General features: G+C 35.2%; 3 protein-coding genes across 4 annotated transcripts; 2 read left to right on the top strand and 1 right to left on the bottom strand.

Annotated features, from left to right (window-relative positions):
* The first annotated feature begins 247 nt into the window (after nt 1-247).
* On the top strand, nt 248-3,445 carry LOC106101065 (serine protease easter-like). Its single transcript, XM_013280159.1, has 7 exons — nt 248-638; nt 717-863; nt 1,141-1,249; nt 1,587-1,768; nt 2,356-2,492; nt 2,568-2,699; nt 3,263-3,445. The coding sequence occupies exons 1-7, from the start codon at nt 578-580 to the stop codon at nt 3,401-3,403; spliced, it is 909 nt and encodes a 302-aa protein (XP_013135613.1). The 5' UTR covers nt 248-577; the 3' UTR covers nt 3,404-3,445.
* A 514-nt stretch (nt 3,446-3,959) lies between these two features.
* LOC106101061 (serine protease easter-like) lies at nt 3,960-9,196 on the top strand. The gene is made up of 7 exons (XM_013280155.1): nt 3,960-4,238; nt 6,426-6,577; nt 6,703-7,030; nt 7,107-7,197; nt 7,490-7,671; nt 7,915-8,019; nt 8,441-9,196. The coding sequence occupies exons 1-7, from the start codon at nt 4,181-4,183 to the stop codon at nt 8,755-8,757; spliced, it is 1,233 nt and encodes a 410-aa protein (XP_013135609.1). The 5' UTR covers nt 3,960-4,180; the 3' UTR covers nt 8,758-9,196.
* Nucleotides 9,197-9,633: 437 nt separating this feature from the next.
* LOC106101060 (protein FAM161A) lies at nt 9,634-13,358 on the bottom strand. 2 transcript variants are annotated; one of them, XM_013280153.1, is made up of 6 exons: nt 12,298-13,358; nt 12,053-12,217; nt 11,204-11,425; nt 10,594-10,864; nt 10,235-10,509; nt 9,634-10,152 (listed from the first exon to the last, which is right to left on the bottom strand). In XM_013280153.1, the coding sequence occupies exons 1-6, from the start codon at nt 13,110-13,112 to the stop codon at nt 9,807-9,809; spliced, it is 2,094 nt and encodes a 697-aa protein (XP_013135607.1). In that variant the 5' UTR covers nt 13,113-13,358; the 3' UTR covers nt 9,634-9,806. The 2 variants fall into 2 exon arrangements, with proteins under 2 accessions (XP_013135607.1, XP_013135608.1); XM_013280154.1 differs by lacking the exon at nt 12,298-13,358 and adding an exon at nt 11,623-11,686 and having other exon boundaries at nt 12,031-12,123.
* Nucleotides 13,359-13,429: the final 71 nt, after the last annotated feature.

Genomic DNA, 13,429 nt, shown 5'->3' with positions numbered 1-13,429 from the left:
ATGAAATGAAAAAATTAGATACTATTTTGTCAATCAGATCTTATTATTACGCAGGGTAAAATTAAAATCCAGCCTTTACTTAATAATTCACAACAGAAGGATTTAGAAGCTACTAAAATAGAATAAGAGAACATTTTTTTATGGAATGATAGAAAAAAAGAAGACTTAGAAGTTATTTCGCCTGTTAATTTACTTATTTTCCTTGTGTCTCATTACAAATAGCTGGAAAAAAATTGCTTACCTTTATTTTATACCAGCATGAAATCTCTAAAATATGCAGAACAACACAAAAATCTCATAATCGATTGTTTGGATGACGATTGTATAAAATTAATTCTTCACTTATTTAACTCAACAGAATTTGTTGTACGATATTGCATTCGTTGTTAAGTCGATTACAAAGCGTACATTTATTGGTGCAAGGAACAATGTGGAACTAATCGCTTCTCATCGCTTCGTCTGGCCCAGTCGCATAAGAATGAGGTGGGTGAGAGAACGTTGGCAGGCATGAACTTCTATCGAAAGGGCACTCAGCAAATTAAGTATTTATTATTAGTGACGTAAATTTGCTTCAGAAATGGGTGTAATTTATTGGAATTGCATACTTATGTTCGTAACGATCGTGAGTCATACATTGGGTAAGCTTGTATTGTCATTTGAAGAAGGATTTTTTTTAAATGTGGTGAACTGACGTCAATGGGATATGGTCATGACAGGTGACACTTGGCAACAAATCGCAAGTCATCCTTCATGGAGGAAGTTGGAGACGTTAGAGTGCGGTTATAGCGCCGCAGACCGCATCATCGGCGGCCTTAATGCAGCGCTCGGACAGTTCCCATGGATCTTACGACTTGGATATACCGGTTAGTTACTTTATAATGATAGCAAGAAAACAATTTTCGTATTTCTAATAGCTACCTAAGACTAAGGTTCGTTTATAAATTAAATTATTTCCTAAGCACTTATCTAAAACCTTGGTATTATTGTTTGACTTTTTAGCTTCACTGCCGGGCTTGTCCAATAATTTATTTATTAAGCTATTGCTACCAGACTCAAATTAACAATTATTAACAAATCAAGACCCAACTATATAATTTGTCAGTTGCATGGAATAATAAAAAAATCTCTGTTTAATTAAAGTGGAAGACGAGGAAGGTTTGGACTGGATGTGCGGCGGAGTGCTGGTGACGGACAGGCATGTGGTGACCGCAGCACACTGTGTGAAGACAGCAGATGACGGCATTAAATTGTAAAACATTTTCTTAATGAAGACATAAAGTAAAACATCTCATGGAATTATTTTGAAAAGAGAAGTAATAGTGTCTCCTTACAACATTGGTTATAGCACTTCTAGCGCTCTGGGCGATATAGCCATGAAGCCTCTTATATGAGTACTTTTGGAAGGGTAAACAGGGTTATTTGAGACTGTATAATTCGGAGACCTATGGGTGCTCCTTTCTGTCGAGCGCCCAGGACGGTCGTCCAATTTCACCTTCCCTAAGGCTGGCCCTATATGACATATCAAACATGAATCACTGAAAAACTGCTATTGGTACGATGTATTATATTAGATATTATTTATACAGGGTGTCAATACGTGCTGGGGAGTACGATACTCGGACGGATCCCGATTGTCAGATGGGTGTGTGCGCGCCGCCGCTCCAGGATCGCCGCGTGAAAGTCATCCGCAGCCACGCGAGCTTCAACAAGCCGCCCTTCCACAATGATATTGCTGTTATTGAGTTAGATTCACCGCTCGACTTGAATGGTTTGTGTTATGATTTAATCATCATAAAAAACATAATTACTGACAACCCCAATCATACCGTCATATTCGATGGTTTGTGAACCCGTTGTCACACTCATATTCGGTTTTTGGTACATACGGAAATATGTAAATGAAATAGTAACACATTTTATATTCTTTTTTTTTATAACTAAGATTGCAAACGAGCAACCGGCCACCTGTATCCGCCGAAATGGCTAAGCGACCGCTGCCAATATTGCAGATGCGTTGCCTACCCTTATCTGACGGAGGAGGAGACGCACATGAAGAGGACAGTTCCCCTTCCTATGAATCTCCTCCATCGTCAAATCCTATCCTCTCTTTACAAGAAAAGGGTGGTAAAGAGAAAGGAACTTAAATTAGGTCTCAGGCACCACACTTATCAGACGAAACACGGAATTGCTTCCACTTCACGCCTGTCTTCTGTATGGTCGTGGTATTACACCGGGCGTGCCGGCCCATTCTTGCTAACATGTTAAAGCTGGCACTACCACTGTAAAAAAATTTCTTTGTAGAGTCCTCGTAAGAATAAAAATAGATACCTGTACATAGTCTTTTGTAACTTGTAGACTACGTGGCCCCGATCTGCTTGCCGCAACGGGACCAGCTGGCCGAGTTGAGCTTGGGTGAGCTAGTGATGGTGGCGGGCTGGGGAAAAATGAACATGTCTACAGACCAGCGCGCTGACATACTACAATTCGTTTCGGTAGGCATTGTCCCTTTACCAACTATGAAATGAAAAAATGACCAAGCAGTTTAACAAAGGTCATGTACTTTACAGTTGCCAGTGTTAAAGCCAGACTCTTGTGGTTTCTTCGGAAAAGGCTTTAAAGTAGAGAAGTCAGAAATATGTGCCGGCTCGCAAAGGAACAAAGACACTTGCGGCGGAGACTCTGGCGGTCCTCTAATGAAGGTATTTTATTTGAAAATATTCTCAAACTATAAGCTAATGTGTTCGCAGCTTTAGATAAGTTATAAGAAAAATGACGTGAATTTTAAGAATAAATCATTTTGTTGGGTAGTTTAAATGTTATAAATTACCATTAAAATGAGTCCTTACCGCAACCCACAACATTAGTCATCTAATTTATCACTTTAATTATTATGCCTTTATTGCCGAAACTAAAAATAACTTAAATTGCTCATTTAAATGGTTACAATTGATTGACACTGTTGTAATAGTTACATCTGTCATTCATTTGTTTGTTGTCGACATTCAACTAAATATGACCAATTTTGAGTCACAGATGCAGAGATTATAAGAAAACAAACATACAATTTAACTAGTCGAAAAACAGTTATTTCGAAATGTTTCTTATTTTCGAAATATATTTAAATGCTTTATTTTATGATCTTTCGCAAGTGATATCTTAAAATAAATACGCGCTGTATTTGCAAGCTGTGGTTCCCCGGTTGTGTTCATATGTGGCAAAGGTTGCTTGTGCCCAAAACATAACTTTTTTTCTTTATTAACAGATCTTTGACACGCCCGAAGGACCAAAAAGTTTCCTCGTTGGTGTGGTATCGTTCGGACCGACTGTTTGCGGAATTAAAAAGCCAGGCGTTTACACATCTGTACCATATTTCATGAAATGGATTTTAGATAATATTGCTTAATAGAATATTGAATATGTTTGTCATCAATAAAAGTAATATAAAATGAACACTCAGTTTGTGTTTTATTTGGTTATATCAAGGCACATTAATTGTCACATTTTAAACTTAATAACTACTTACCTATGTGTGAATGTGAATCTTAAGCCAATATTAATTTAATATTACTTATATACTGATAAGATAATTGCATAAGTAAGTTATCTTAATGTTTTTTACATAGATCAAACGTAATCCGGCGCATAGAAATAGGCGGGCAAAAGGCTTTTGGAGGTCTATGATAACTTTCCTTAGTGTTGTCATCAATCTTACAAAATAGTAGAATATTTAAAAAAAACACACCAATTTTGTTTTAGTTTTTCCCGAATTGACGTAAAATTTCTGTTATACATATACATCATGCAAACTAATAACATGTATTATTATTTTTTAAAATAACAACACCGATATTATGGTCTATGAACATACGAACAATACAAGTGAACCGTTGAGTGAATGAATGAATGCAAACGTAAAACATACAATATTACAATATTCAGTTCAGTTAGAATGACAACAAAGGTATAATTTATGCGCAATACAAGTGCGACGGGTTAAGTCACTTGTTAGCTTGTTACTTCGTAATTTCATACGACTATCAAACAAAACTCCGTGTGCGTAGTATGGAGGCACATTGTAAGCATTGATAACCGCCAATCCAACTCACTCGTTACGTAGACATCACCCAGTGTAGTTTAATTATATTTATGATATTTAAAATAACATAATAATAATAAAATAATGACTCGCTTTAGCGCAAACTGGATGTGGCTGGTTGTCCTTGTATTTGGATCTTTCCGTAAGTCTTATTTGTATGTTAATATTATGTTTTTGTTGCGCATTCGGATTTTCCTTCTGTATTCCGCAAAAATGTACATTCTATACGCCGCAGTCACACAATACTTACGTATCAAGTTTCTGCTTATTAATGTTTCTACATAAAAATTGTTTTTTTTTTTATTAGTTTCGCAAATTTTGTTTCGTATAAATAATAGTAAGTATATCTTATTATTGCAAAACAAAGGAATAAAGAAATAAACATATGCTTCACTCCCGCTACATCATTAAGTTTTTTTCTCGACTGACAACTTGTTAGCCCTGTGTGATTCGGTCTAGGTAGGCACTATATTACGTCACGCAACTGATGCATTTCTATATTAGAAAAACACTCCTCAGTCTATGAATGGTAAATTATATAAATTAAAAAAAAAATAAGTTAATTGAATGGTAAATTGTTACCGTCTAAACAAGAAGCATAACTTCACCATTCTAACTTTTAAAAAATCCGATTGATATCAGAATAATTGTATTAAAAAGTCAATAAACAACGAAAAATAAAATCCTTCGACGAGATACAATCATCTCACCAGATCTATCGTCACCAGGCTTTCGTCCTGCACATCGACCTATCTTCAGTCGTCACTCCCTTCATGGTCAAGTTACCTTTTATGTAATTCTTGGCCTTCCTGTACTATTTCTTTTTTTTCATTCTTACTTTCACTGTGTAACATTCAGATCTATACATGTTACCAATTCTAACGAAAAATGTGTAAATTTTCCTTTTTAAATATAGTCGATCGATCGATTTATTACGAAATCATAAATAACAATAAAAAATTTTATAGACGCTCGTTTTTATTGCGGTATTTTCGGTTCCCAGAATGAGGGTCGGTTAATTAATTTAGTGATTCAGTATCGCCAGGTCTTTCCACATTTGACTTTTTAAACTAACAATGATGCATCTAGACTTATTAATTATGGGGAAATCCGAAGAAATGTTCTTTTTATAAAAACAAGATGGTAACTCCTGAGTAACGATGTTAACTCAGGGGTTAACTTGCCTTGAAATCAAAGTCCTGTATTCTATTACTATCATGGACTCGACTTTTGAATTTCATATAGATACCTACGTTAATCAGATGTTACGAAGAAACAATATCGTGATGCAACCTGCAGATGTCTGCAAGGAACTTCATACATATGTGTGAAGTCAGTCGATCTGCCCTGTCCCAGCAAGGTTGATTGAAGCAACCCTTAAGGAAATTCCGCTTAAGAATTAATGTGAAACGCGATCTAAGAGCTCGGTCGTCTCCCAATCCAGTAATAATAACGAAGTAACAGCTGTGCCGAGGCTCCTGAAGGAGCCCTCGAGCTTAATTACTCATAAACGAGGTTAAGGCGAAACGCCATCTGCGCTCGGCCACCTCAAGCCCGGTGAATCTGTAAATGCCTCTTCAAGGCAACCAGTGGCCATCCGTCACAAAAAAAAATTAACCGGCTTCGAAAAGAAGGAGGTTACTATTTCGACGGTTTTTTTTAATCAAAAAATCTTTGATTATGAATTATAGTCGAACAATAGGCGACCACTAGTATGATTATCTCATTGTTACTCATATTCCCAGCTGCAATGACAATACATTGGGCGGCGCAAATATTGGAAACTTTACACTAAACCATCTGTGTAACACACACTATACAGATACCAGCGATACGATTAAAATTCTATTTAAGAAAGCAAAAAAAAATATTTCGAGCAATTAGAATAGAATAGAAATAATTTTATTAAAAGACAAAAGACTTTTAACAATTACTATTATATTTATACTGTCTTAAAGCTAATTATAATTTGTAGTTGTTGGCAGCTGTTAATTCGCTATTTTGGCGAATTCAGGGGGCCTTTTGCTCATTTGCTACCTAACACTATAAAAAGTACTATAAGTTACCGTTAAACGACTTGGAATAAACTCTTAAAGATTCACTATTTAGATCTTTACCGAATTAGAAAACATCCAGGTACTATAATAACATATCTAGATAAAGCTAGTAAAAGTAGTTCTTCTATCTCTAGTAGACAATCTAGTAGAAAATAGATTGTGCGTGTTCGTCAATTTCATGGCGACCGAAGTGTCCAGTCTTCGGCTTAATCTATCGTTTTTATTCGTATTATTAATGATTTAAGAAATTTAAATTACCTTTATTAATGCAGGAACAACATTATCACAGACTGACATATGTCTATCAAAAAACAAAACATGCACGATTATAACTACCTGTTCCTCCGCCTTAGAAGCTTTAAAAGCTAGAGAAGACACATTGTTGAGAAAGATGTTTTGTGGATTCGACGTGAGAGGCCCAAAGGTAATTAACTCGTAGATACTCTATGAAATTATGTGTAAATATTGTACATGGTATTTCAATTACTATATTCTTCGGAATACTGAATGTAAATTTAATAGAAATGCAAAGAAATCTTCTTGCCACAGGTGTGCTGTCCGGTTGATCATCGTCCAATAGTATTTAAAAACGATACAGAGACCGCAACAAGCAGACAAAAAACTACCAGCACGACAATGAGTCCTACTACAACGCCACTAATTCCCACCACAACAATTGCCACCTCGACAATTGCCACCACGACAAGTGCCACCAACGTAGTGGAAGACAATAACGTACTAGAGCCTATGAATACTCCCAACGGGTTACCTTCTCTTAAAGTATGTGGCTTTTCTGGCTCTGGTTCGGATCGCATTATAGGTGGTTCTATAGCTGCTATTGACGAATTTCCGTGGCTAGCTCGTATTGCGACGATGAGTAAGTTTTAATTATAAAAGAATTATGTATCCGTCTACATCTTATATTTATTTTCTTACCTAACGTTTAATTTTAGAGTATGATAAGGTGAAATTCACATGCGGCGGATCTCTGATAACACAACGATTTGTTGTGTCAGCTGCACATTGTGTAGTCGACAGGAAAGTGTAAGTTGTTTTAACCGTTTTTTATATCATAAGGTACCAAATTATTAACAGAGGAGGAAACAAAGAAAGGGGATATTTCCTCTTCCTAAGCGTCCCGGCTTCCGTCTTTTCCAGTTCAAAGCCAGTCCACCTGTTCACGCGGATTATCTTCGCCAAGTATAATAGAAATTATTTTTTAAATAGATGTATAGATTTCTTTACTGATTCATCAAGATTTTACTTACACTTGCAATTTCTTTTTTAACTACACGGATGAAGTAATATTGTTTAAAACATCGATACTGATATTCAGAGTGGGAGTGCGGCTGGGCGAGTGGGATACGGAAACAAAAATCGATTGCTTTGACGAATACTGCAGCGATCCTCCTCTAGACTTGAAGGTCGGCCAAATTATAATACATCCCAAGTACGATAAACGACTGCACAATGGAGATATATCACTCATCAGATTGGACAAAACTGTTAATTACACAGGTATTTATAACATAAGCATCTATTACACCGGGACTGTTTCTATTACTGAGAAAAAAATCTACAACAAAAATATTAATGATTAATAGCTTTCGCCCGCAACTACGTCTGTGTGAGATTTAAAAAAACAAAAGTGAGTAGCCTATGTGTTCCACCAGACTACCCTCAACATCTATTTCAATTTTTATCGAAATCCTTTCAGCAGATAAGCTACAAACTATAATATTAGTATGATTTCTTGTTCAGATTTTATCCGGCCAGTATGTTTACCAACTACTAAATTTGTGGCCAGTCAGGATTATGTATTCGGGACATCTTTCACAACTGCAGGATGGGGTCTCACTGAACTGGGTGAGTTTATTATTAATAATAAATATTAATTAACGTACAGTATTTATGTTTTTACGAAATTATAAATACACATGACAATTGCTGTCTTTTACATATTTTAAAATGTTTCTGTTAAAATTGATGAATTGATCTAATTAGTCTGTTATTGCGTCGTTAAAAGATTTGTTATTATATAATTTCTCATTTCCATTAAAATCGACAGGTAATGTGTTTAAAACAAATAAGATACATGTATATGTTAATAGTAATTAAGTTGTTTCGCAATAAATCTTGCAACTGTGTGTAATAAACGTTGACTTCCACAGATGTACACAAGACATAACTATTTCGATTGTTTTTTAAAGAATTTTAAAGAGAATCATCTATCATGTTTTGTAAATTATCGACAGTGTAAATTATATTGACTTTATAAATATTACAGGAACGCCATCAGTAATAAAACAAAAGGTGGATCTTGATACAGTACCAATAGACATCTGTAAAGTGAAAATGCCACATATCAGCAATTTGGACGTTGATAAAATTATATGTGCCGGTGGAAAACCTGGCAAGGATACTTGTAACGGCGACTCCGGAGGTCCTCTGACTAAAGAAATCACAATTGAATTCCATACAAATGCATATCTATTCGGTATTACTAGTTTCGGTGTCGCCCGCTGCGGCGTTACTGACACGCCGTCGGTGTACACAAGGATAACTGGGTATTTGGATTGGATTATTGCAAACATCAACGCGTGATATCCAAACAATGACTTACTTATAATTACAAAATGATAAGATGTAAAAATGGGTAAAACCCACAAGGAAGAATCAAGACGTATTTAATTATTATTGATTACCATAACTGTGATAGTAAATTACGTATAAATTTTAGATGTAATCAGTAATATTTATAAGTAGCATTTTTGCATTGTTGCTTTCAATAATAAGAAATATATGTATTTATTGGTACTATTTTATCAAATTACTGTATTTTAAATACAAATAAATTTGATAAAAAAGAAAATAAAAAACATATCTTAATGTGGAAAATACAAGATCGGATAGAAGCATACTATTTAAAATCTAAGATCTCGTTGATTCTATGAGTCTCTGTGCACATTGATCTCCAAACCAAATTCTTGAGAGGCGAAGGAATTTAATTTGATATTTGTAACCCAGTAAATTATGTAAGATTTAAAAAAATTAAGACCAAATATTTTGATACGTAAATCTCAAATAAAAAAATCTTTTTTGTTATAAAAATTATACATTTTTTGTTAAACTAATAGTGAACCAAACTCATGTTTCAACTAATAACTCTAATTGCAATAAATTTACTTAAAACGCTTAAAAACACAGTAAAATGCATAAAATAATCCGATTTTATTTTTATCAATAAATACAATTTTGTGATTATCAAGATCGAGCGCGAATTGTATAATTATTTGTTTGAGTAAAATTTCAATATGAGTTCACTTTTTGAATTGTATATTTGTAATGTATATGGTTATATTTAATAACGCACACATATATAAATGTATTTAAAAACGAAAATATCTTTATATTTTTTCTCAAGCACCTGTTCTTCCCGATTTCGTAATTGAGGATTCAAGAAGATAGTAACACTGTAAATATTCTTGTAGAAGTTTATTTAGTATCCTAGTCAATCTCTGGTATAGTGCAACAAACGTTAATAACTACAATTTATCCACCAGTGGACTGATATCTTTGCTGTTACACTACAAGATAAAATTATATTACAACATGAAGTTAAAGGTGAAGTACATGAAGTACATCAACTGTTATTAGCAGCTTCTATCAATGCTGCCAAGCAAGTCATCTGAATTCCCAAAAACTTTATCATCGTTTTCAATTTTGTCCATACATTTTTGCACATCGCTGTCAAAACCATCACTCAGCGTCATTTGGTAGGAACGGTTTCTTCGTCCCCGTTTCTTGCCTGAGCTTTTCCTCGGCGACAAGCGAATGTTACAGGGGGAATACGATCGTGGGGCGTAGTACCTCTCGAAGAGAAGCGGTTGCTGTTGCACTCGACCGTACATTAATTCCATTTCATGCAAAAATTCTTCGCGACGCATTCTCTCTTCATCTCGCCGCGTTTGTAGTCGCATTGCTATGTCTTCTTCGTGACTGAAAGACAACATTTGCATCAACCTTCAATTCACATCTATGCTTGTCAAAACATTATTAGGGGTTACATTAAAATTCTTACTTGTTTTTCACGAGATGCCAAGCTGGTTTAGATCGTAACTGGCGATCTCTTTGCCGTAATTCAATTCGTCTTCGTTGCTCAGCTAGACTGGAAGCCGCTTCCATTTCGAACCTCCTCTGCACGGACTCAGCTCGCAACAGAGCTGCCAGGTTAGACCGTCCAGCCGCTGCCCCTTTCAGTTCCAATGCAGAGTACGCGCGAGGTTTCGCGATACAATCACTGATACTATCAGTGTTTTTCCCAGGTTGGTACACTTTTTGAGCTATATCTAACATCTGAAACGGTAAAATTATTACTGTGAAGTTTGCAACCTCATTTTGAATCGTTGCTACATGTTTGATAAATAAATCTGGGTATACCCTTTGATTCGCCCTATTAGCTGTCTTGAAACGAAATGGTTGTGGGCTGGTCGTTATAAAGTCATCTTTGGACGATTTACATCCTTTAGATGGACTGGAGCATCTGCCTCTGTCCGAGGATAATGTGGAGGGCGCGGCTGGCGAAGGGTCTACTGGCAGATCACTGTGCGCTGCCGGCGTGGATAGACGACTGCGGTCGCGGTTCGCCATGCTGCCCGGGTAGTTGGCGTTTTGTAACATTTCTTCTGCTCTGATACGACGATTCATTGATCTAATATAACAAGTTATTAATAAACATTAGACATGAAACAAAACATATGCACTGCCGCTTTTATAAGCAGTCTAAAATCATAAACCCAAAGTAGAATTATAAGGAAAGTATGATGACATTGAACACATCGTTTCCCTATAGTTATCTTTAGCCTGTGGTCATCTTCCGCTAGATATGCCTTGCCTAGCTAGGTAGGATTTCCCATTACTCAACAAAAAGTATGGTCTCCGACCGTTAGTACACTACCGTATCCTTGACCACATCATGGATGATTTCCTGAGGCAATTTGCCTCCTACTACGTAATAGCTAAATCCAAGAACAGAAAACTGTTATTTGACCTGAAAAAATCATCCTGCTTCTTCTTATCGTAGAAATAATTAGAGAAAAGATTCTTCGGAATTGGTCGAGCTTTGAAACGCTTCTTCTTTTTAGGTTTTGGTAGAACATGTATTGCTCTTTCACACACTCCTGCCATCCCGTTTTCTTCTCTTCTGGTGAAACTAAACGGTTTCATCTGAGCCCGAAGTTCGGCTTCGCTGTTTATTTTTGTTATAGCACGCCTAAATAAAAAAAATCATTATAAATTATAAACAGTGCTCAGAAATTATTAATATGAGCATTGGATATACCCAGGTTAAGGGTTATTAAAGCAAAGCTAGCAAAGTAAAATCCCTCGAGATAGCGTTTTAAAATCACTGTAGTGGTACATTTACTTAAATCGTCTTCAAATAAAAGTCGCAACCACAATATATCATACCTACATATTCTGCCACATCCGAACTTTGATATACATAATGTAAATATCATTTTTATCTCGTATCCTGTTAAATAATGCATAATAAATGTATTAAATTTACGTAAAAACTGATAATTTTCCATCCATGGTAATTATTTTATTACCAGCAAGTTATATAATTCAATTTACTTTTTAGAAAAAATAGATATATCGGTTTCAAATAGCATTACCCTTAGAGTGCTAGGATGTTATCATGCACGAATATTAGTATGACCTAATAGAAATTTCAGTTTTTCCCCAACAGATTATGCAACTAAGAAGTACAAATTATCTCATTCTAGTGCAAAATACTTGAATCTAGTTAGCTACTGTTGCTGCAAATAATGAAATCCCGACCGGCACTTTAAAAAAAAAACAAAAGAAGCATACAATGTTTGTTTTCATTGAAAACCTCATAGCCTGGTCTTCGAGAATCTTGTCGTAGAGAGGAATTCGTGATTCTATAGGTACGGGCCGGGCTCGAAATTGCTTCCTTTCTCGTTTTTGGTCCAACATATCGTCTGAAAACGATTTCTGTAGTGTACGAAGTCCGCTTACAACCCGTTCATCATCATCCCTGTGAAATTAAAAATCATCCGTTACAAATAAGAATAACTTGGGACTAGGGTTTATGTACGTTTAAAAAGAATAAGTTACCTAAGGGTCATTTTAAAAGGTTTCGGAATAGTTAAGCTTTTTCTGTTGCGACTTGACGATCTAAAAGATTTACTACGTAGGGGACTTGAGGGCATACTTTGTGTTCTAAACTCATCTCTTTGATAACCATCTACTTCTTTTAATTGAAAAAACTTATTAAACTTTTTGTCTATTTCACATTTGTCACGTCCAACTTTGTCATCATGCCATGAAATGGAACACGCAGAATGATTTCTTGATTTACTTTTACCACGATCTTTATTGTTTATATCATTGCTCTTATTTTGATTCACTTTTAAGCAACTTCCAGGAATCTTGTCATTAACATTTTCGTTTGCTAAGTGCAAATTCAGCTCCTCCAAATCTCTTTTCTCTATTGATGTTTTTCTCCTTGCTATATTATTGGTTTTGGGATTTTTAATCTTGTGACATTTTTTAATATCACATCCATCGATAGAACAATTGCTAGTTTGTTTATTAAAAACTGAATTATTTCCGTGGCTATGTAAGTATTCATCACTATATTCTACAGGGAGTCCTAAAACAGCTCTCTTCTTTTCTCTTAATTTTTTTAAAGTTGAATAAAATTCTGATGAAGGTAAATGATTAATATCATTGTAGTCAGGTATACTCTGATAAAAGTCCTTTACTTTTTTATCATAAGCATCGGCAGGGAAAGTTGTTGTGCTGGTTGGCGAATCAATACAATGCGAATCTACTAAAGTCTTACTGTTTCTTTCGTATGCTGTTTTTGGCATTTTGCTAATAGGATCTCTTGGAACTTTAACGCAAGAGTTCGTAAAAACACTACTCATGACTAAACAGCAACATTCTACTATGAATTAGATTTTTCTTACACGTAATCCTTAACTATACATTAACTTTTTATGTTGGTCGAATGGTTTCCACGGTTACTTCATTACGCACAAAAATTATAAATTATAGGGTGTGTGGAATTCAGTATAAGGGATGAATGTTATATATACACATTTCTCATAATTTGCTCTTATAATACAATATCTTATTAAATTAAATTAAATCCACAAGAAAAAACAAGTCAAACCCGTGTTACCATGTTGCAGTAAGATGGCAAATTGAATGACAATGACTGACAAGTAACGATTGTCAATGT

The sequence above is a fragment of the Papilio polytes genome, unplaced genomic scaffold (genome assembly GCF_000836215.1).
Source record: "Papilio polytes unplaced genomic scaffold, Ppol_1.0 DF824024.1, whole genome shotgun sequence".
Classification (NCBI taxonomy): domain Eukaryota; kingdom Metazoa; phylum Arthropoda; class Insecta; order Lepidoptera; family Papilionidae; genus Papilio; species Papilio polytes.
The sequence above is the reverse complement of the archived record's forward strand: the minus strand, read 5'-3'. Positions and strand labels throughout refer to the sequence as shown.

Excerpts from the sequence above, each read along its gene's own strand:
- LOC106101065 (XM_013280159.1), top strand. The coding sequence starts at position 578 with ATGGGTGTAATTTATTGGAATTGCATACTTATGTTCGTAACGATCGTG. Across the intron at positions 1,769-2,355 it reads TTCACCGCTCGACTTGAATG|ACTACGTGGCCCCGATCTGC; the intron begins GTTTGTGTTATG and ends TGTAACTTGTAG. Across the intron at positions 2,700-3,262 it reads CTGGCGGTCCTCTAATGAAG|ATCTTTGACACGCCCGAAGG; the intron begins GTATTTTATTTG and ends CTTTATTAACAG.
- LOC106101061 (XM_013280155.1), top strand. The coding sequence starts at position 4,181 with ATGACTCGCTTTAGCGCAAACTGGATGTGGCTGGTTGTCCTTGTATTT. Across the intron at positions 7,031-7,106 it reads AGCTCGTATTGCGACGATGA|AGTATGATAAGGTGAAATTC; the intron begins GTAAGTTTTAAT and ends GTTTAATTTTAG. Across the intron at positions 7,672-7,914 it reads CAAAACTGTTAATTACACAG|ATTTTATCCGGCCAGTATGT; the intron begins GTATTTATAACA and ends TTTCTTGTTCAG.
- LOC106101060 (XM_013280153.1), bottom strand. The coding sequence starts at position 13,112 with ATGAGTAGTGTTTTTACGAACTCTTGCGTTAAAGTTCCAAGAGATCCT. Across the intron at positions 12,218-12,297 it reads CCTTTTAAAATGACCCTTAG|GGATGATGATGAACGGGTTG; the intron begins GTAACTTATTCT and ends TTAATTTCACAG. Across the intron at positions 11,426-12,052 it reads CTCGAAGACCAGGCTATGAG|GCGTGCTATAACAAAAATAA; the intron begins GTTTTCAATGAA and ends TTTTTTATTTAG.